Source organism: Conger conger, chromosome 2 (genome assembly GCF_963514075.1).
Source record: "Conger conger chromosome 2, fConCon1.1, whole genome shotgun sequence".
Taxonomy (NCBI): Eukaryota; Metazoa; Chordata; class Actinopteri; order Anguilliformes; family Congridae; genus Conger; species Conger conger.
This window is the reverse complement of record NC_083761.1, coordinates 64,828,510-64,851,413: the sequence shown is the minus strand read 5'-3', so window position 1 is coordinate 64,851,413 and position 22,904 is coordinate 64,828,510. Positions and strand designations below refer to the sequence as shown.

At 41.2% G+C, this 22,904-nt stretch overlaps 1 protein-coding gene across 1 annotated transcript in view; it reads right to left on the bottom strand.

Moving 5' to 3' along the window:
* Positions 1-3,902: 3,902 nt before the first annotated feature.
* Positions 3,903-22,904, bottom strand: part of ankfn1 (ankyrin repeat and fibronectin type III domain containing 1) — a 46,252-nt gene continuing 27,250 nt past the window's right edge. Inside the window, exons 9-18 of the mRNA XM_061230488.1 lie at positions 19,097-19,196; positions 18,266-18,398; positions 17,844-17,960; positions 16,197-16,412; positions 15,437-15,603; positions 12,328-12,478; positions 10,027-10,195; positions 9,386-9,552; positions 5,112-5,325; positions 3,903-4,654 (exon numbers count right to left, since the gene is read on the bottom strand). Coding sequence (XP_061086472.1) covers positions 3,903-4,654; positions 5,112-5,325; positions 9,386-9,552; positions 10,027-10,195; positions 12,328-12,478; positions 15,437-15,603; positions 16,197-16,412; positions 17,844-17,960; positions 18,266-18,398; positions 19,097-19,196 — 2,186 coding nt within the window. The remainder of the gene's footprint in view (positions 4,655-5,111; positions 5,326-9,385; positions 9,553-10,026; positions 10,196-12,327; positions 12,479-15,436; positions 15,604-16,196; positions 16,413-17,843; positions 17,961-18,265; positions 18,399-19,096; positions 19,197-22,904) is intronic.

The window sequence follows — 22,904 nt, the reverse complement described above, 5'->3', positions numbered from 1 at the left end:
TGTGACCATTATCATACAGTGCCTGGAATCCAGCATTCTGAAATGCTTGCTGAAAACACACTTATCAACTGAAAGACAATACATGTCTACTTCCATATAAAAATACAGTTCTCTCCTCTGAACACATTTTAAAGACAACTCATTTATTTGGAATTCAAAGTTCAACATTGCACAATGTATGACCCAGTTGTTGCCGAATGCCACAAACGTTAACGACAATCACATCTCTCACATTCTGATAAAAAGAAGGAAGGGGTTTTTGAGCAGGAAAAAGTTCCCCAATAATATCAATCAGTGTTATCTAACACATAAAAAGAACATTACAGCCATTTATATTTTGTTAAGAATACGTACTGACATTAACATTCTCAATGGAGAAATGGCAACTGCAAAATGTGAAATGAGGATTCTGTAAACGGGATCAGATTTAATTGCTAATGTTTCTACAAATGTGTCACATTGTCAAAGACATACTCCGAGACCAAAGCAAAAAGCAAACTCCAAGACCAAATAAACATAACCATGTTTCGAAGCAAAAAACACATCACACACTAAAAGCACTTTTGAAGATGACATGGTCTGAACTGTTTTCAGAACCAAAGTACTTCATGTCAATTTATGCCGGAACTGATTAAAAGAAGGTAAACAGTAAACAATTAGCAGATGGTGACATTCCTTTTAAGACCCACTATTTTGCTGCCGTTCCAGTCCTTTTATTTCATGCCTATAACAGGCAATATCAAACTACTGTACCAATAATGCCAATCAGAAAAACTGCACCTAAAACGATATTACAGTAGAGTCCCATTATAAGGAATTGTGTTGAGTTCCATTTAACACATCAGGGGCCCATTATAATGATATTTTTAGTGCAAAACCATTGCACAAGTACCGCAGCAGTCCCCCTGCTACCTGTTGAGTCTTTTAGGGCTTTTTTGACTCATTGGCACGGTCACTGCATAGAAAGTCACATAATCTTTACATTATTATATGCAGCATTTACAACAATAGGTAAGAGAATCAAATAGAATGTATAGGTAGTGAACAAAAAACAGAAACATTAGAGCATATAATAGGACAGAAAATTCACTTAATAGGGTGCTGAGGCATGGCAATTTCTGATGAAACCAGCTGCTCTCACCTCAGGATGAAAATGTAAATTTGTTTTGCCTTTTACTACAGCCATGGAGCGTGGCACATTTTGCTCACTCTTGTCCTTCGCAGATGACATCTGCCTCTAGTTGCTCCATGCTCCATGCCATGAAACACATGCTCCATGCCACAAAACACATCCACCAACTGCGATCCCTCTTTCAAAGACAAGAGGTCTGCTCCTGCAGCCAAGATAGATGGTTCACAGGTTCCCCGATGCATCCTGGGATGGTTCATGAATAGATAAGTCTCAGTTTTGCATATACCTTTTCCCTTTCATTGACCCATGTGTTTCTATTTCTGTTCAATACATGTTCGGAGGGGAAAATGACATTTTGAAATTCATTTGTTTACTTAGAAAGCCAGTCAACAGTAATACATATTGTGACGGAGAGACCCATTGAAATTAGTCAAAACCATCTTACAAACAATTTTAGTATAAACATTTACCACAGAATTTTGTAAAATGCTAAGATAAATAAGATACTGATTGAGGCTTGCTTTGACTCCTATCTGTATTCATTTTGAGACTTTACTGTATTTACTATTTGATACTGATTAAAAATATATGGTCCAAAAATAAAATTGTCTCTGGCTATGTTACACTTACTCTGAAGAAATTCACAAAGAGCCCAAGGACAGTACTGAAAGCATGTCAATGTCTGGGCTTCAGAACATGAGAATACATTTGTAGATGAATGTAATCTTGAAAAATTAAATTCAAATGAAATATTATAAAATAAACTGAAAAAAGATACAAAAGTGCAAATGGAATACTTCTTTTGTACATAAATGTTGGAACAAAGCTGATAGTGTATAAAAGTGAGAACAGCAGTTATATCATGTGATTTAAGTTTCATAAAAGGATAAACCAAAAGTTTTATTTTTTCTGAAATACACAGAAAATTGTGCAAAGACCTCTTATTGTAAATGCACTGCAACATCAACAAGTCATAACATTGCAATGGAGCAACAGGCCATTTACAACTGTTACTAGTATAATATCAAAGCTGCCCTTGGAGCTTGTTTTCAATTTAAATAGACTTCTCTTCAGAAAATATGTGTTTGCAAACATCAAAACACCATCACATAGTGGTAAAAGCTTTAAAAATATACACAGATCTGTGTAAATCAGTTTGGCCATTACCTCACTGTAATGCCTTGCTGATTTACAGTGAAGTTGCACTGGGAGTACTGCTGAACCCCTGTGTTCCAACAGTGGGAAAAAGATCTGCCTAATGCTAATAATTATCCCAACAACAGGAGCAGCTCTGCCTTCTAGTGTTCACAGAACCATTTAAGTGGTTAGTTCCCGCTTCACTTACAGGAATAATTGCCAAGAGGAACTCCTTTTCCTGATGCACAGTGTCTAATTAATGTGCTTAACGACATAACACATTGTTGCCCTATAGCTCTCTTCCACTGCAATTATCTAAAGAAGCCATGTAAATTACTGACAATGATCACAAAATAGAGAAAATGCAGGTAATTGAAAAAAATAAATCCTACAAATTCAAAATATTTTCCAATCTTCTTTAACATCTTGATTTTGAAGGATTTCTTTCTGTCTTTCTTCTATAAATTATCTCTGTTAACATAAATGTTTATAATCAACATATTCTTGCCTGGTGCAAATCCCTCCAAAGCAACATGGGGTACAACAGACTACAAAGGTTTACAGACCAAAAGACAATCCCATGCCTAGAAAATACAATACATTAACACATGAAATAATAAATGGTTTTTAATGTAAAATGGCAAATAATTTAACACATTAAATGTTAATATACATGAATAAAATGGTGAGCAGTAATATATTGGAGCTCAGTGCAGACCCAGTGGAATTCAGATTACAGATGAGGCTAGGGTCAGAGTCAGCCCAAGATCCAAATATCAACCCCTTCCTGCATCTATGACCCCAGTAATCTCTCCTCTATTCTTTTTGGTTTCATTTGGAAAAATAACCAGGTTAAGACTGATGCAGTCCTTGTCAAGTAAACGTTAGCATTTCCTATGCTAGAAATACTGGCATTTTAATACATTGGATAGAATAAATATTCTGCTAAATGTTTACAGTGATGATAGCAATATACTTCATAGGGGAGGCCACTGCTGTCTGTGTTAGCACAACACACACATGGCTGTGTAGCAGCATCGCATTGAAACGGAGTAAGAAACCCAGATCTTTAGGAAAATAAATACATCAAATGAATCCAAGACTTTCTGTCAGTCAAATGTAATTCTGCACCATATCATGGGTTTTATATGATTTGGCATATAAGAACTAGAGGAATTCTTATTCCAATTAAGAAAATTTCAAATGCTGAAAATCCAACACCCACCACGTGTTACGGACCATAAATTAATGGCGATTCATTAAAACTTTTACACTTGAGCTATTGTTAAATTACTTGCCATTTATCGTATAGCATAAAGTGATAGCAGAGTTTCAAGTTCAATAGTAAAAGCAGTGCTTCAGTTCATGTTGCATTGGTTATTATCATTTTAACAGTCAAAGCCATGACATTTACGTTCTTAAAACAGTTGACCAGCAACTTTGGTTGTTTATACATTCTATGGAAAGGATGCAGTACCCACTTGCTTTAATCCTTGTGAACACATCTTCATACTTCAAATGTACATGCCTGCGTGTTGGAATCAGGACTAATTACACAAAGAGGCCACGATGAGGAAGTGGATACTGGCATAAGGAGGCCACAGCATGATCCATAAAGTCAAACCAGTGACTCCTAGAGCGTGCTGCTGAGTATTTCAGACACTTGAGCATTAGTTTGGTCGTCGGAGTCTACGTCTTGAGCCGAGGAGCCGTCGTACAGGGCTGCCGCCTCGGCTCTGACTCCGCTCACGTCCTTGCTGGGGGACGTCTCCTTGCAGGGCTCGACGAAGATCCTGCGCACGTTCTGCCTGGGCTCCTTTTGAGCGGCCCGGCCTTCCTCCAGGCTGCAGGAGGCGTGGGTGACGAAGGTGGTCTGCGGGAGGCCGGTGAAAATGCTGACGGCGCCCCCTGTGGCCGACTCCAGTGGCAGGTCGGAGTCGCGTTGCTGCGTGTAGACCCCCTCGGACAGGGAGGACGCCTGGCTCTCGCTCTGCACCCGCAGCCAGCGGTGGGGTCCGCTGAAGCAGCTGTGCTGGGCGGGCTGGCTCTTGGACAGGAGCTTCCTCTTGGTCGGCGGGTTGGCCAGCAGCTTCCCGCTGGAGGTCTTTTCCGCGGCCTTGCCGGCCAGCGTCAGACCCTCCATGTTCTGGGAGCAGGACTCCTCCAGGCTGTCCTTGGAGCACACGCTGTATCTGACGTCGTGCATGTGCAGCACGTCCGGGGCGCTGCCGCTCAGCGCGCACACGGCCTGCTGGGATATGTCCTGCGAAGAGGAGTAGACCAGGTCGAGGTCGCGCGGGCTCAGTGCGTCGCTCGAATCGTAGTCGCTGTCTGTCGGGAGGAACACCTCGGAGCAGCCCTCTTCATCCGAGCCAGGCTGCGAATCTGGAAGCATGCATCCAAATAAGGTCCTCATTACTCTTCATTTATTCACTATTCGCTACCAGCATTACTGGACAATATCAGTAATGTGATATGGATATATTAGCCAGATAAGGGTCAAATAAGCAGATTCTTCTTTTATTCAAATGTTTATCTGTGACAATGCCTGGTGCAATTAAGCCAACCAAGAGAGACAATTTTTTTGAGAGAATTATATAGGTTTCAATAAAACAGACAAGTTCAATAAAGTGTAGAAAAGTATTTGAATCCAAAACAATTACATATTTGACCCAGGTCCCCATGAAGAAAGAAATTAAAATCCTTGTCAGGTTTTTTTGGATAAAGGATAAACAAAAGAATGATACAACATGGAAGGGACAAAGAGGTCGATGATGAAAGACAGCTGAACGTTCAAAAGGGGCGAGGGGTACAGCTTGTGAGGCGGAGGGGCAGGACGTACCGCTCACAGCCTTCCTCCGGCGCATCTCCGGTGACGGGGAGGGGGTGGGCAGGTAGTCCATGTTGGAGGAGGTGGAGTCGTTCTTCTGAACGGTGCTCTCGCTTTTGGAGTCCACCAGCCACGTTATGGGAACGCCCCCCAGGGGCTGCTTGTAGCGGGCGTACTGAAGGGCGTCCGTGATCCAGCGCATCTCCTTTCTCATCTCGTCCATCTGCTGCACAGCGGGGAGGCCATGCAGGCAAGGGCATTAGTGCGGGTCGCTCAGCAGAGTGAGTCAAGTCTCTCAAGTCTATCCGTAACTTCCTGTCAAATACTGCTTTCATAACCTTAGACATGAGAAGTTGCTTTGGTCTTGCCAAATGCATTCCAACAATTACCCCTCCTTAGAGGTCACTCAGGTTTTTCTTCAGCCATACTTGTCATAATTACAGGCAACAAAGCCAACATTTATATCGGTTTAAAATCCCATCATGGGAGCCTCTGCTTTGCTTGTATTTTTTTTCCCTTATTTACCAAGGTGTATCCATTTTTGTTCACAAAATACAGTTCAATATCAAACAGTGTATGATAGGGGCCTTGCAAATTCAAGGCTTTTGTATATTCCGCAGACATAACCTTATCATCCTAAACTCTCTCTTTTATGGGTGAAACATTGCACAGAAATGTTGCTGTGAGTAACACACCAAAGCTGATAATTTACTGGTTACTGTAATGGGTGACACATACTGACTAGTCCTGTATCAACCTCAAGCATGACGAGCATTCACTTGTGCATTCCAGCAGAGGATAGGAGTTGAGACAGGAGCATATATGATGAATGATGATAATATGCACAAAGGATGAGAGCACAGATGTGGTTTCATGACTTTCAAAGTCAGATATTTGACTCTGTTTTAAGCAGCAATATTAACCCAATAAACGCTGCCCCCTTGTGGTTCAGTCTTCATATTATTATTATATATAAACCACAACCTAATAAAACCACAAAATGGTGATGCCAGATTGTTAAAAAGACTCTCCGCTAGCGAGAACAGTAGTTTAGATGCTTATCAGCCTCTTATTTGAAAAGCAGGGCAATAAAACTCCAGCCTCCCCCTCATCACACTCACGGTTTACAACCCTAACCATGGCCACAGACCCAGACAATAAAAGGCATATTTTAACAATCCATTTCTTTAAATCAAAAAATCATGTTCCAATATAAGAAGAAACAGGGTGAGTAGTCCTTTTTGGACACTTTGGGCATACTTTAAAAAAACATCTTCTCATGTGAATAAAACACACGTGCAGGTTCATTTTCTTTACATTTTGTATAAAAAAAATAAGTTTGAATGGAAAAATTGGCTTTTCTGATCATTCTTATGCCTGGACAAATAGATATGCACATGTTTTGTATTTGGAGATATTTGTGGACATTTCAGGACATCTGGGTTTTGGGAAAACTGCATATTTTTGAGAAATTTGAATGCTTGTCAATATCCTTACCAAATTTGTGCACAAATATAAAGTCGTTCTAGGTCGGTGCTTGCCTTAAGAATTGAGATATTCAATGCTAAACTACAAAAACATAAGTCCTTTTGGAATTTCTTTGTATTTTAATGTATGTTTTGTGTACACTGTATGTACATACTCTGACATAAATTTGCTCTGTCTCAAATTTCTGAATGGTACAATACAAAGTCTTCAACCATGTGTGTGCAGTAAATAGTTTTTAAGACATTGATACTTTTACAAAATAGGTGGAAATTGCCCTCTAAGGGGGCAAAGTGGAAAGGGTTAAGGAAGGCAGTCAAAGTGTAGACTCTTGCATAAGTGTGAGGCACATTGATTTATTTGCTATTTTAAAGTACCAGAACATTACTGAATACATCCATCAGAAATGTATTTGTTTCATTGCAAAGAAGTCATAAAGTTATGATTGAATTAAAACACAATTGCTTTCTTCAGCAATACATGCTAGACTGTTCATACCTTTACCATAATGCCACAATTAGACATGACAGGAAAACCAATGGTAATAGCTTGTCAATCAAACATGAATCTGCCCATGAACTGTAAACAACTGCTCAGTGCACAATCACAGTAGAGCGGGCAGAAGACATCAGGACATGCCCCCAATCTTCTCAAAGCCGGAGCCTTGCAGCCTGTCTCCTATTGACATGTTCACATTCCCAATCAAACCAAGTCACCCATGGGGGTTTTGCCTTTTGAAATCATGTTTATAATGTGTGGCTTATTCGAAAATAAGCGAGTGAAAAAACCTATGCAAAAACACCAGGAAAGTACACTTTGTGGAGCAATTAGACCCCTTTCTGGCACCAACGGCAAGAGCAACATGCTCAAGGAATGAGACTTGACACCAGGGGATGACTCCGTTGGAAAGTATGCTAAAGTTTTTGATGCGAAGAAGAAAAGTGCATTCAGTGAAGCAGTATAGATGGTGTTTCTTTTATTTTCAACTTAAAATTGAATACACTGGCTGCCTTCTGCCAGAGGCAAGTGGATCTTTCTGCACTGTAGTTTTTGCATTTCAGATCTTAGGTTAGTCACCCTCTACACACGTCTCTGAGAGATATAGGCAACATTAAATATGTGCAAACTTGTACTTTATAGGCACTCAAGGGGTAAATACATTTACTCAAGTTTACAATGCTGGATGGAAGCAAGCCCATATTTATGATATAGCGACATCCTAAACATTGTTAAATTGCACATTTACTTCAGTCATCATACAGTAACTGTGAGCTACAGCAAGGTTGGCTGCTAAGTTGATATGGGATCACTGTTTTTACTACACAGGGAGGAGTGTGCACAAAGAATAGCTAGTAGGGGAATTCTTGGCTAAATTCTTTGCGTTGGTGTTTGTCTGGCATAGAGACAGCTGAAGGAGCTGGGGAAAAGTAATCTACGGAGCCCATCGACTGACATTTCCTCTTGAATAAATCTGAGAGGATTCAGTTAAAATAATAAGTGGGGCCACAGGCCATTTGGAGATAAGGTTTAAATGCAGAGCTGAATAGTAAATGAGCAAACAGAGAAGATGTTTGTACTTTTAGAGTTTGCACTGTTCTATTTAAATTATTTTTTTGCACACTGACTACAACAACATGTATTACAGGGGACCTGAGAACTGCACCATTTCTATACATTTTCACCAATGAATTTGATCACAATAGCGTGTGTGTGTGTGCGTGTGTGACTATGAAGTATCTAGACTAGCAGGTAGAAAACTTAAAATATTTAAGGGCTTGAGACTGAACCTAGGATGTTATTACATTTTTCAAAAGCAGAAACCATATGATGGATATTCATCTCATCAGAACAAATGCTCTTTGCCTCACAGTATATTCTCCTTCCCTCTGAGCCCTGCCTGGCTTGAACTCATTGCAGAGAAACTGTCCTCTCACCCGGTGCCCCTGTAACCCTCAGAAGGCTACCAAGGAAAATTAGAGTTGGCAGCAAAGGGTCTCCTTCAGATAGCGATCACGAGTGATGGAAATGGTCTGAGGTCAAAATTAAAGAAAATAAGCCTAACCTTACCACCTTTTCACATCATGTGTTTTCTGACAGACACTGCCTGGTTTACCTAACACATTAACATTTTCACACTCCCTTATAATTGATTCCATATTGCAGAACTGAGACACACACACACACATGTGCGCATATACACACACACACATCCAGACACATTTCCATTTTTCTCTTTGGCACAAACACATACACATTCCCGTGTCTCTTTGGCACTATCTGTGGTTTGTGTGGTACTTTTCCAAGTGCTGTGCATACTAGAATCACACAAACATGCATGTGCTTGTGTGGTGATTCACAATTAATTGCCAAAAAGTTTTAAAAAACTTTTTAAAAGTTCAGAGAATGAGCTAGGATGCAAGTTCATTTTTTAAAAAGAAAACATGCTACTTTAGAATTTATAAGCGCAGCAGTTACCTTTTATAACATCAATAAACTGTAGTAATTGGATTATTGCTTCAGTTATTTTTGCAGCATTTTTTATTTTCCTTTTAATTTAATAATATTCCCAATGTACGTACCTGAAAACATGCATAACATTTTGCTTTATAAAAATATCTGTCAATACCAAGACATATGATATTCTGGGACTGAGATAAAAGAGGAGAGATTTTTTAATAAATATCATGTGAATGTTTTGCATTAGAGGAAAGCAAACAAACCCGAATGACTGTGGTATTTGTGGGACTGAAATAAAACCACATGTTATAGTTTGTAAGAGGGCTGCTTGATGCCCGACATACCTGAATATAGTCTAGAATGTGCTGGTGCCGCTGTTTTGCAGTTGCGATTTCAGCATCCAAGATGGCCTCCCGCAAGGCCAGCTGGGTAATGAGTGCATCAAGCTCCAAAACCGAGGAGAGGCGGCAGTAAAGGCTGATGAATTTTTCCTTGTAAGTGCAAAAGTGAACTGCAAACAAAAAAGAGATTAAAAGCCATCTTATCGATGCCTAATTTTACTCATACTATTTACAATTAACGATGGAGACCCTTGTTTGTACATAACATTTGCATTTGTTTAATTTCTCCTCATTTTGTAAAAACAAAGTGATATGTTGTAATGGCGTTACAAAAAGCCTATTGTTAAAAATGCATGCTGCATTATAATGGAGAGATCTTTTCTAAGAAAACATCGTCAGTCAGAATTAGGCTTTAAGCACTGTTCGATTTTTAATTGTGGCATCAGTTATTTGTTGGGGCCGAAATGCCTTGTTTTCTCTAGGTCTCTGTGGGCAGAAGCCTTCAAAACTACAGAGGAGGCTGCAGTCTGTGCCACAAGTGTGATTTATTGTTGGTCCGCTGGGAGCAGCAGGAACAGATAGGAATCTGTGGATTTTATAAGGCCACTGAGCTAATATTGTAGGTGAAACAGAAGCCAGTATACCTAGCTCAAACATTTGAAGAGGGAGGTTGAGGAACCCTGAATGCAGGGTGTAAGGATTAGTCTGTCCTGGGGCGGTGCAGACGTCGTCTGAGGCAGGCAGCAGGAGAAGAAAGGAGACATTGTGCCCCAGTTCCAGCACCTCTTGTGTATAGAGACGGAAGTGCTTGGCCTGGATGGGGACACATGCACACAAGCACAGGAGGAGAGGGGTTAAGGCGCAGCACTTACGCACCCTGTACATGCTAAAGCCATCCACACACCCTGTACATAGTAAAGCCATCCACACACCCTTTACATGCTAAAGCCATCCACACACCCTGTACATAGTAAAGCCATCCACACACCCTGTACATGCTAAAGCCATCCACACACCCTGTACATAGTAAAGCCATCCACACACCGTGTACATGCTAAAGCCATCCACACACCCTGTACATAGTAAAGCCATCCACACACCCTGTACATAGTAAAGCCATCCACACACCCTGTACATAGTAAAGCCATCCACACACCCTGTACATGCTAAAGCCATCCACACACCCTGTACATGCTAAAGCCATCCACACACCCTGTACATAGTAAAGCCATCCACACACCCTGTACATAGTAAAGCCATCCACACACCCTGTACATAGTAAAGCCATCCACACACCCTTTACATGCTAAAGCCATCCACACACCCTGTACATAGTAAAGCCATCCACACACCCTGTACATAATAAAGCCATCCACACACCCTGTACATAGTAAAGCCATCCACACACCCTGTACATAGTAAAGCCATCCACACACCCTGTACATAGTAAAGCCATCCACACACCCTGTAAACGATAAAGCCATCCACACACTCAGTACATGCTACACACGGTACACACATTCACACACCCTGTACATGCTACACCCACTTCACACACCCTGTACACTCTAAAGCCATTCACACACCCTGTACACTCTAAAGCCATTCACACACCCTGTACACTCTAAAGCCATTCACACACCCTGCACATGGTACAGCCATTTACACACCCTGCATACGCTATACCCATTCACACACCCTGCACATGCTACACCAAATCATACACCCTACACACACTACACCCATTCACAGACTGCACACACTACACCCACAGTGAGACCCATCCATTCACACAAGGTGCCCACAGTGTGGTCCTCTCATATATTACTGTTGCATGTGTGATAATGAAACACTTTATGTTACAGCTCTGATACAATATAAATTAATCTCAGTGTGAGTGTTGCTAAGCTTATTTTATTTCAGGGTAATGGCCTGTTGCCACACTTTACTATAGTAGTAACCTGTTAATCTTGAACCTACAGTACAGTAAAACCTCAAAAAAAGCTTTCAGTAGCAAAGTGTTCTTATCTCAAAAATGATAAATCTTTAGTGCTTTGAGGAACTGTGACTACTGAAGCACACAAACTGGAGAAGCGCTATTATCTGGATTTTCTGTGAGACGTACGGCCAGGAGGTAAGATGGCAAGATAGTGGAAAATTGAATTTATGACAAGAAAAATGTCAATGCGCACAATACAGAGCGCATAAAAAAAACAATGAAGCTGGCAGAAAAAGAAAAAGCACAGTACATTACTGTGAACAAAATAAGTCTCTAAGCTCATCTTATAACCCCTCGCTTCCAATCATTAATGAATACATTTAGTAGCAAAAACAAATGCACAAAAAGGCAAAATAATTGAGCGTTAAAAGCTGCATCAATGCCCTCGATCTTTTCAGATGCGATTTAAAAGTTTTGTTTTTCACAAACAGAATTAAAGCCTGAGGTCTTTATCAGGGTCTGCTTACTGCTCTATATTACTAGACTCTTTTTACTACTTTATACTCCTATCCAGAGTGACACACACCTTTTAACATGGCGTTTATATTGCATCCATTCATACAGCATGATGTTCTGTATATTGCAGAAGTTCAGGTCAAGTGAAAGGGTACCTTGCTAGGAATTGAAACTGCAAATGTGTGTTTGTGTGCATCTGTATGTGTGTCTGTGTGTGTGTGTGCATGTGCGCGTGTCTGTATATGTGTGCGTCTGTGTGTGTGTGCGTGTGTGTCCGCGTGTGTATATGTGTGTGTGGGTGTGTGTGTGTGTGTATGCACGTCTGTATGTGTGTGTGTGTGAGTGTGCATGCATATGTGTTTGTGTGGGTGCGTGTGCGTGTGTGTATGTATGTGTCTGGGGCTTCAGCAAAATAACATTCCCAAGTCATGCTGACCATGAAAGAGAAAGAAACAAGGCACAACAATGCTAGAGCACACAGATGAATTACCTGGTGAAGAGGTAGATTCATTTGTTTGAGAAAGCCTTTTACAGCCACCTGGAGCTCATAGAAGAAGAGAGGAGTGTGGCTGTCGGCTGTCTGATCCACACTTTCCACATACACTGGGCCAGACAGCCTCTGGAGCCAGTCCCACTCATCTCTAGGCAGAGAAGGAGACACTTGGAGTAAGTAAACACGCTGCACTTCTTTCCCCCTGACATGGCTGTGTGTTTTCATATCCCCAGAGACCAGGCTTCTGTTATATCAGCATAGAGCGCAGGATCAAGTACCAGTAGCCTTCCCCATTTATCCGTATTAATATCTTGGCTGACAGTGAGGGATTATCGCAGAGTTTACAGAGGACCCGAAAAAGCTAACCAGCAGATAATTACTGTTATAGAGACAAAAGTGCAACAGAGACAGAAAGCAATTTGTCACAGAGAGATAACTACTTGACTTATTTATACTTGGTAAAATGTCTGAGAAATGTGTATAATATAAAGGGTTTCTATTTAAAGTTCATAGGAACATCTGTTATATTTTTCTGTGACCACTGGGGCAAATACAGACACTGTTATTTCTTTCGTCCACTTCTCGAGCTGCTAATAGATCATATCAATGGAAATGTAATATAAATGCAATACGGGTCGCTAGAACAGCAATAACACTACTCTTAGCTCACCCACAATCACAGAGGAGACAGCTCCTAGTAAGAAATATCGGCTAAAGTCTTGAGTTTTCTCTTTCTTTTTTGGGTGCCGCACTACAGTGCACATGTTTTGAAAAAGCTTCCTTTTACAGTTCCGTAAGCAATAGGTATTTACGAGGTAAATATGTGCCAAAAATAGCACCTACTTGAGTAATTACCACTGACAAAATAGAAAAATTAGAAATACTAAATAACTAAAACTGAAATACTTGAAAACACCTCCTCTATCACCTATCAAAGTGATTACCTTGTAGTTATCAAGGCTGTCAATAGCCTAAGTTTAATCGTGTAATTCCCAGAAATTTTGATAATACTTTCTTGGAAACAGCTCCAATAGAAAGTAAGTATTGTATAAATTCCTAAACTCTCAAAAAGGATGTCTTAATATCTGACATTTCTCTTTCTACTTTAATTTCATTATCAACACATTTTGTTACAAGATTTCTTCTTGTATCAACTACAAGATTTGAAACAATCGACACGTGAATTGATACAGTAGGTAATAGAGGAGGTGTTTCTAAGTATATCAGTTTTAGCTTCTTCGTATTTACAAGGGGTAATTATCCAATTCTTACCTATTCTTACCGCATACCTACCTGGTAAATACATTTAGGGGACTGTAAAAGGAATATTTTCTTTGCTCTGGCTTGTTTCTGGGTCCCAGATGCTCAATAGCTGCAGGGCAGGGACTATGTGAGTAACAGATAAGGACTGAACCCCATTTGTTCCCGGGTATACGGACATTCCAGCTTGTGTGGGGCTTGCTTGTGGAAAAAGCTCCCTCCTGGGTTTTTCCTCAGGCCCGTGACGAGTGTCGTCTCACCCAAGACTTGCGTCTCAGACGCGCTAGACTCCCGCTGGCTGCCGCAGTCCCACGGATGGAAAGCAACAGTAAATTTACTTTTTTACTGCCACCCTGAGCAGCTGGATAATGTGTGCCCTGTCTAGACCTACCAACTGGGGTCAAATTCGTGACCTGAGATTAAAATAAATAGTTCATTTACTGAACAAAAACAAATAATATTTTGTGTCGGACATAAAAACCAACAACAAAAAGGGTGAGGAAAGAAAGTGTGAATTAATTGCATGAGGTAACAGCAAAGAAAGCACCATTTTAATCCTCTTTCAGTTATTTTCCCGTTCTTTGGTAGGCCATTGAGAATCCTCCAGCTCGTCTTGGGGTATTCGCCTTCTCGTTGCTATGGCAACAGGGCAGCAGAATAAATCGGCTCATCCAATAGGCGTCTGCCTCGTGAGAATCTCCTCACTTTATTCAAAATCTGCTTGGGAACATCGTGGTCATTGAAGCAACCAATTTTCTAAATATATAACCCTCTCAATTCAGAGCAGAATTCAATTAAGCGTGCCATTTGTCATATACTGTGCGCCTGTGTGTTTTTCGAGTAAAAAAAAAAATGAGAGGAAAAAACGTCAGATGAGGGAAAAAGTGGTCTGGTTTTCCCGAGGTATCCAGTGTAGACCCGCGCTGTCTGGCCTCCAAGAATTCCTCACGGCATCGCACGTACTTCTACCTGGCTGCTTCAGCCCTAGTTAAGAGGAATGATATCTGATAGTGCCCAAATACACAACTCCACACGAGGGGTTCCTTCTAGAAGGAGTATCAAATAAGGTGGAATTCCTCTGGAGACTGAGCTTTCAGCGCGTGGATGGCGGTGGGCTCAGCCCGGAGCGATAAAACACACTCTGACAGCGGACAGGGGCTGGGAAATGAGACTCAAAGCTGGCAGGGAGAGAGCACAAATCAAGCCGTTAAACCTCTGCTCTGGAAAGAACACTGCATAAAGGTATTTTGGAGGGGCGAAACAGAATATTTGTCTTCAAAAAGAAATAATAAAATAAAAAGTCAAAATACCTCAATTTACAATTTTGCAATGTGGATTTAATATGTTTCCAAGGTCTTGGCAAAGTCTTTACCGAGGAGGGTCATTCAAAATATGAGGTTTATATCACGATGTAAAAGTGAATTAGATACAATAAAGAAGGGCAATGTTATTCACTACATATTTAATTGTGTACTGCATACATTACAACCAAGGCCCTCTTGGTTTTTATGATGCAGCATATATGGCTTTTCCCTGATTTTCAGGTCCAAATCTACAGATGTACTGCTTTGGTTTTAATATGTCTTTACAATGGTGCGTCAAATCAAGCCTTATTAAACTTGTTACATCAGAGGGCACAGCCTGTAGCCTAAGGGGTAAAATACATGACTGGGACCAAGAAGGTTGGTGGTTCAAACCCCCTTGACCCAACATTGCTCCAGGGGGATTGTCCTCTGCTCAGTCTAATCCACTGTCAGACACTTTGGATATAAGCGTCCGCTAAATAACAAATGATCTATTTCATTAATTAGATCTCTTCAGGGAGTGGCCTTGGAGAGACTCTTACCTGGAGACGTTCCAGTTGTCACGGATCTTGAAGTGGCACAGCATGTTGGGCACTCTCTGAGGGACCAGCACCTTGATCTGATCCACAGAGCTGCTGAGCTTCAGGTAGCCCAGGTACAGCCCCGGGGCGAGGCGGTGCTGACTGCGCCTCTGAAAGGCCAGGATGTCCTGGAGAGCACACGGAGACCGGGCGTGCATTCAAGACTGCGAACGTTTGCGAACGTGAGCTAACATCAGCCGACATATTAACACTTTTTTCTGTTCACCATCAGCGTTAGCTAGGGTTAGCTAACAGTTGGGGGAAAACGCAGAGAGAACAAAAGTTTACAATTATTTGGCTCTCATAACACACTCTAATCAAAAGTATCCAATTGCAAAATGCAATGCAAAATGCAATGTTGTCCAGTACAGAAAAGGGATTTAGTAAAATACATCCTCCCCTGTGCCTCTGTTTCCGTGTATGATGCTTTCTAACTAGCTTAAGCTACACAACAGAAACAAATCAGCAAGCCAACAGTGTTATACTGCATCTATTTGTATTAAAAAGGCGTTGGTGGCAAACTAAATGGAATGTTCATTTAAAATCCTTCAACAGTAGCACTTTGCTGCAAACATAGTTGGCTGCAAACGTCTGCTGTTTAGAACGCACACCAGGCCCACAACCTCACCAGGGAACACAACCACTAAAGAATGCCTCCATAGTAACCACAAACCAGAGAAGAAACTGCTGTAACATCTGGCACATTGGTTGGAGCTCGCACCTGTATGGTGATGAGCAGGATGTCCAGGGCGGTGGGCTCCTCGGGTGTGGACAGGGACTTCCTCTGACTCTGCAGCTTGGACACCTGCATCCACTTCCCGTTGAAGAAAGAGTAGAGGCTCTCCATCTCCCTGATGGTGACCAGGATAACATTGCCGTGTCTGTCTTTAATGGGCTCGTAATAGACCCTGCCCAAGTTGTGTGTGCCCAGGAGATTCTGCAGTGTATGCAAATAAGAGAGAGATAACTTTCAGCTGAGAGAACAGAGTCCTTATATTTTGCATATAAAAAAATAAAAAACAATGGACCAATGTCCAGACACCATAACAGACACTGCCCAAGTTATGTCTACTCAGGAGATTCTGCAGTGTACGCAAATAAGAGATAGGGAGAGAAAGAGAAAAAGCTTTCAGCTGAAAGAACAGAGTCCTTATATTTTGAATATACAAAAATAAAAACGATGCATTAATGTGCCGACACCATAATAGACACTGCCCAAGTTATGTCTACCCAGGAGATTCTGCAGTGTACGCAAATAATAATAAAAATACAGCGTCCTTATATCTGCCACAGACAAACCAAAGATACAGTTCGCTAATGTGCCGACACCAGCCTAAAGACGGGGGGAATTAAATATAAGGGGAAACCAGAGAGATGCTAGTCTGAGCCCTTAAGTCTATCTGTCTCCCTCTGGCTTCCCTAGGCATGCCAGTTCACTGGCAGCTGCACTGTTTGAACACTTCAGAAAGGCACACAGTCCCAGCCAGCTTCGGAGCTCACTGACTAATTGTTTCATTTCCCACTCATAATGAGCTGGTAAACAGATCCCCATTAGAGCCTGCCTTCAAACTATTCATTCAGATGAGAAGAGGGGAAATAAGGGAGCCAGCAATCCGACAGGTTACATACATGTAGTCCAGCTGCACTACAATTTGTAAAAAGATACTCACATTGTGTTATTCATTGTATTCAACATAATGCATTTTTGGGTTAATTATGTGGAAAGCAAAAGTTCAAATGGCACTCAGCTAATTTTAAAAAGCAATGTTAAGATGTATCTTTAAATACATTAATATATGTAGTCAGCAGTGGAGGGTATGAGTTACATTTTCCCCTCTATCCTTTGGCAGCTAAAATAATCAATTTTTCAGTGGTGCATGCCTTTAAAGTGGCCTATCCTAATGTGTTGGACATGTGTGAGTGGTTATTTCAAAGAGTCTTGCTATCTCTAATAAAAGCCCAGTGAAATGAGCCTCTTTGTTAGCCAGCCAGTGTGGTTCACTCAAAACTCCTTTCTCACTGACAGCAGTAAGCGGGGGAATCAAAGCAGGTAGAAATCCATTGCAGGAGAGAGGATTGGGTAGCCAGCCAGAGAATTCTGACTGGAGCATTTGGGCCCCGGGGCAGCCACAAGCAGCACAGCTTCTTGGGCTGTTTGGCGGGGTTGTCCCCTGCATAGTCAAATCAACTATAAGCCGATTTGGATAAAAGTGTCAGCTAAATGCCTGGAACGTAATGTAAAGTCTTTCCTGTGGGCTTTCCTATGTAACGCATGGACCGTATGAAGAGACGTGGACCCATAATCTCCCCCCATAGACCCAGTATTTGGGTAAGAGAGGAGATACTCCTTCAAGGTTGCGGGTCTGACCTGGAGCTGCCCTGCGGCAGCCAGCATCTTCTGCCGGGCCTGCAGGGTGGAGGATGAGGACATGGAGGCTGACATGCTCTGCCTCAGCCACCGAACATCCTCCCACATGCAGGAGAGCTGGGGACACAGACGGCAGAGCACCGCCTTAATTAACATCAGAGATTAACGGTGTTATCCGCAATTAACGTTACACATTAGGCAGCTGTTTATTCCAATTACAGTACGCATCAGATAGCGTGTTCAAAGTCTTTTTGTTAACACTCGGTTCAAAACCGAACCAGAATTGTTTCTCAAAATGACTGCTCCGTTGAACAATATTCCTACCGCCGCCCAGGAACAATTGTAGTATAATCTATAGAACAGCGGTCACACGGTGAATAAAACAGGGGCTTTGCTGTCGCCGTGTTTGCATCGTACAATACCTTGGCGAACCAGAGAAAGTCCTGCATGATGGAGCTGCTGTAGGAGTCATCGATCTCCACAATGGGGATTTGATCCTCGTTGGTCACCAGAAGGCTGTCCTTGTGATAGAACACTGCCGCCACATAGAGACCCCTGAAAAACAAAGAGATTAGGAGCGTGGATGATTGAATTACGCAGGAGCGAGTCGTGCCCAGGCAAGCTGAAACGCAGTCTGCGCCAGCATCGTTACACTCAGGAAAAAGGTTATGGAGCGAATAAACTGATTAGCTGGATCGTGCCTTGACAGCGGAGAAGTGCCATGAGGAGACATAACAACCATTGGTTCGGTTTTCCAAAGAGGTCATTGTAGTGGCTGACTGCATGAAATGCTCCAATCGAACATTGTGAAATTAACTAATTAAAAGTAAGTAAAAGCAAAGAAAAATGAAAGGGGTCAAAAAGGGGGAAGTGGCGTTTACTGGGATAGAGGCGAATAAATAACAATAAAATGCTTACATTCTACAATTTGTCAATCCCAAACACACAGTATTCAGCTTAAAATGAAAAAAACGAAAAAAAAAAAAACCAGTTGCAGCAGTTGAATGAAAAACAGTTAATTCAACTGCTGCAACCAAAACGCCAATTGGATTTGTGTAGAGCCCAGGATATATGCCACATCCACTGGGCAATGGTCAATAAAATAGCCTTTCAAGAGCTGTGCACCGCATTCACATGCGTTATTAATTTGCTCTTAAATAATTAAAAACTAACATCTGGATAGTTTCTCTATTTTTGTTGATGAGTGTGACTCCCACACTGTAAAAATGCATATTTCAGACACAAATGCTCACCTTTTAAGTGTTTTCACAAACTTGTTTGAAGAATGGAACAGATGTTTAAGGCTTCTGGAAACAGATTGCTTCCGACTTGGATTCTGAAGCTTGGATGTATCTAGAATATAAAGGTGTCAATCATTGAACACACACATTTGCATATATCAACAGCAAGCTCTTTTGGACTTACTGCATTTCCCAGGAATATTCTAATGATTCTAAGTATTCAGAGACTCATTGCAAATATTTCCATGCAAATGATCCCAGTTCCGCTAAATTGAATGAGAGAGACATACTTGGGAGTCTACAGGTAATACATCATGAGAGATGGGAGATGAAAGGCATTCCTCTAAGCGGCATTTCAGCCACTAGTCTGCAGATCATAAATGCTTTTCTTGAAGGATGTTTCTCTGATCCGGGCTAATCAAAGGGACGAAGGAAAGGCGAAGTTGAATGTACTCGTTGACCATTGTAAAAAAATATATAGAATAGAAAATGCATCCCCCATTACCTCAATTTGAGTGAAAGCTCACAGAGCCCCACTTCAAAAGACAATATAATAAATGACCTGGCGAACATTAGTGCATGGGGCTTTAATGATGGACATTATTAAACAGCTCAGAAGCTGAAAGGAACAAACAGTAGTAAAGGGAATGCTTTCAAAACAAGGAAATACGATGTAAATGATTTGAAAAGCTACTGCACAAAACGCAGTAAGCAATACAAAAATAAGAACCAGAGCCCCAGGTAAAAGTAGAAAGAAAAAACTGCCACAGGCTTAAAAGGGTTCAGTGCTGTTGAGCTGTTCTGATTGACAAGTTATCTCTATCTTTTCTGCTGCATATCTCCCTGTTTAGGCAGTCCCTATCAGCATGTACTTCAGATTGCAATCTTCAAACGTCCTTTTCATTAAATTAAGCATCACGTAATTGCCCTCATGTAAACAGTAATTCTGATGAAAAGCTGTTTACACCGTTAAAGTCATTGTGAGAAGTATGTAATCACTTGGTCACGCTACCAAAAGCCAGTTCTCCTGAGATGTTATAAGGACTTTTGCTTTGTGAAATCCAATATTTTTTTTCTAGAAACACAGAAGCCCAACAGACATGTTAATTTCACATAATGAATAAATCAATGGCTTCACACAATGCCATACTCCAGCCATTGTTAATGATAGCTGGAAATCCTAAACTCCTGAAACATGGCAGTAATTGCTCTGAAAAGCAGATTATGTTTTAATTGTCATTCATTTACATTACTAGAAACAAGTAGGCATACAGTCCAAGACAGTTCAATTCAAAGTTCAATTCAATTAAGACAGGTTTGTGTATGCACCTTTTCCTGACATTCACTAATTACTGAAATGTGAATGAAGTGCTGGCTATAAAAAGCATACAGAAATTAAATTTACAGGATTAAATTGAGGAAAAAAATCTTAAACTACCATTTCAACTGATCCTATAAAATGCTGCATTGCTTTGAGAAAGCGTGTCCACCACACTGGACTCGAGCATGGTTCCCAGCGAAAGAGATTTGTGATAATCAGCATAATCAAAACGGACTTCAGACGCATTCTTTAACACTTCAAAGATGGAAAAGTGCGGCTGGGAAGGTTTCCTACAATAGCAGGCACTGGCTGGTGTCTGAGGTGCCTGATGCCCCTCGCTTCAAATCGAGATTTATTTCCTGCGCGGGAGGTTAAGCGGTTTTGACAAGTGGATTACACCACATGAGTGCATGCGGCCGCTATTCAGCCCTAATGTCGCGGCAAATAAATAAATAAACTCCTTTTCATTTAGGGGGAAAAAAAATTGATAACCTTTGATTAATGAGGTGGTGGACTATCCGTCAACTCCACGAACAAAAGCGCAACCGTACAGTCAAGCACCGATCGAGGGGACACTAGAGGAACACGAGGAGGGGGGGGGGGGTGTGTGCAAGAGAAGAAAGAAAGGAACATTCTCCATTTTGTAGTAATTTAGCACAGGTCAACAGAGTCTTTTCAACACTTGCAAAGGTAAAGGGCTCATCTGTAATGATCACGGGCAGGACTTTCCAGGTCTTTCTGACAGAAGCTGCTTATATAGCTGGGCAGAGAGTGCCTGTGTGAGCCAGCTGGGCTGGGGGTGGAACACAGGGTGCAGTGTGTACCACACACCCCTTAGTCTGTAAGCAGACTCAGCTCCACACATACACATCATAAATTAAGATAACCTCCTGTTAAATGAACGCATTTTTCTCAAGGTTTTATAGTACTGTCATTGTAAAAGTACTGACTAATTTCTCAGCAAGCTCTCTAAAAATAAGTCGTGTAAATGAAAAAAAGTACACGCACACATATTTATTGTATAAATATACGGTGTGATATATTGCTTTGAAAATTACAGCTTTACATGTTTAAAGATGTATTAATGATTGCATTTGATTAATAGCTCTGTGAGTAATTGCCAAAGCTAAAAGTAAAAAGCTGAGGCACACAACTTTGCTTGAGCTTTACTGCAGAGAAAGAGACATCATAATACTCCAAAAACAACAACGCATTGAAACACAATCACTTTCTGTCTACTACAGCAATGCCTTAAACTGCACAAACAGGAGCTGAAACTTTTACAGTCCCGAGTCATCAGTCAGCTCCTGGAAAACCTGCTCCTGCTTAAAGTCTAAAGTAATTAGAATGAAAGATTTTTGATCAGTGGGAGTTACTCTAGTTTGTGAGTCTGATTGGGAGTGTCTGCCCAACGCTCAAAAAGGCATGATAGAAATGAAAAACAAGTCTTATTTCCAAATAAATAAGGCCTTTTAGAGAAAAATCAATTATACAATATAGTTTGTGAGGTTGGCAGCGCTCCCCCTGACATCATTAGTGTTGACTCATAAACAGATGAGTGATGAACACTTTTTCTTCATGTCAGGCAAAGTCATATATAGTTTGGTAATGAAGTTAGTGTTTGTGAGCACTGAGGCACTGTCAGCACCAGAAACAGCAGACCTCTATCCCTCTAGCCACCAAGTGGATTAGGCACAGGCTCCGGGCCAACCTTCCCCACAGACGTAAGACGTCTGCTCCAGCCCCTGTACGGCGGGCTGCGTTGCACCTACTCCGTCCAAGAGCTGTTTTTGCTCTCCTGTGATTTACAAAGCATCAGTGTACGGGTGACATGCTGAACACATAAATGTACATAATCCAAAATGGATCAACGCATTAAAAATTATTTATGTATATACATTCCCCCTGTGAGTACGGCTTGTTTGCACAACAGTGCTTGCAGTGAGTCGCCTCTGAGCAGAAGACATGGATTGAAAAAGCATTCGTGCCTCTCTAAACGCAACCTAGGGTAAAAATGTATGAACTCGCTTCATTAGTTCATTTCAACGCTCTGTGAAAAAACTGCCATGTAAACAGAGGCAGACAGAAAGGCCAGTAGAGCAGTCGAGTCTCATTCTGCTGAATCATGAATGCTTTTTTGAACTTTATACTTAAGAAATAAAATAAAACGCAACCCATCCACCCTCGTCATCCACCGAGAGGAAGAAAATGTTCATACAGATATTATAAAACCAAGAAAAGAGTGGGAGGACAACTAAAAAATCCTGACTGGGCTCAGTAAGGTACTGCAAGTCACACTGTGTGCTTCAATGCAAGCTTTAAATTAAAAGAGAATAAAAGGCTCAAATTGACTTTGATTTCATATTATTATTAGTATGGTGGCTGGCCATAAAAATGGGATTCACTGTTATTCATACACAGGAGAGAGCCATATCATTTTGTTTTTCAACCCAGAATTACTGCAATTACTGTCATATTAAAAATGATGTCTAAATGACT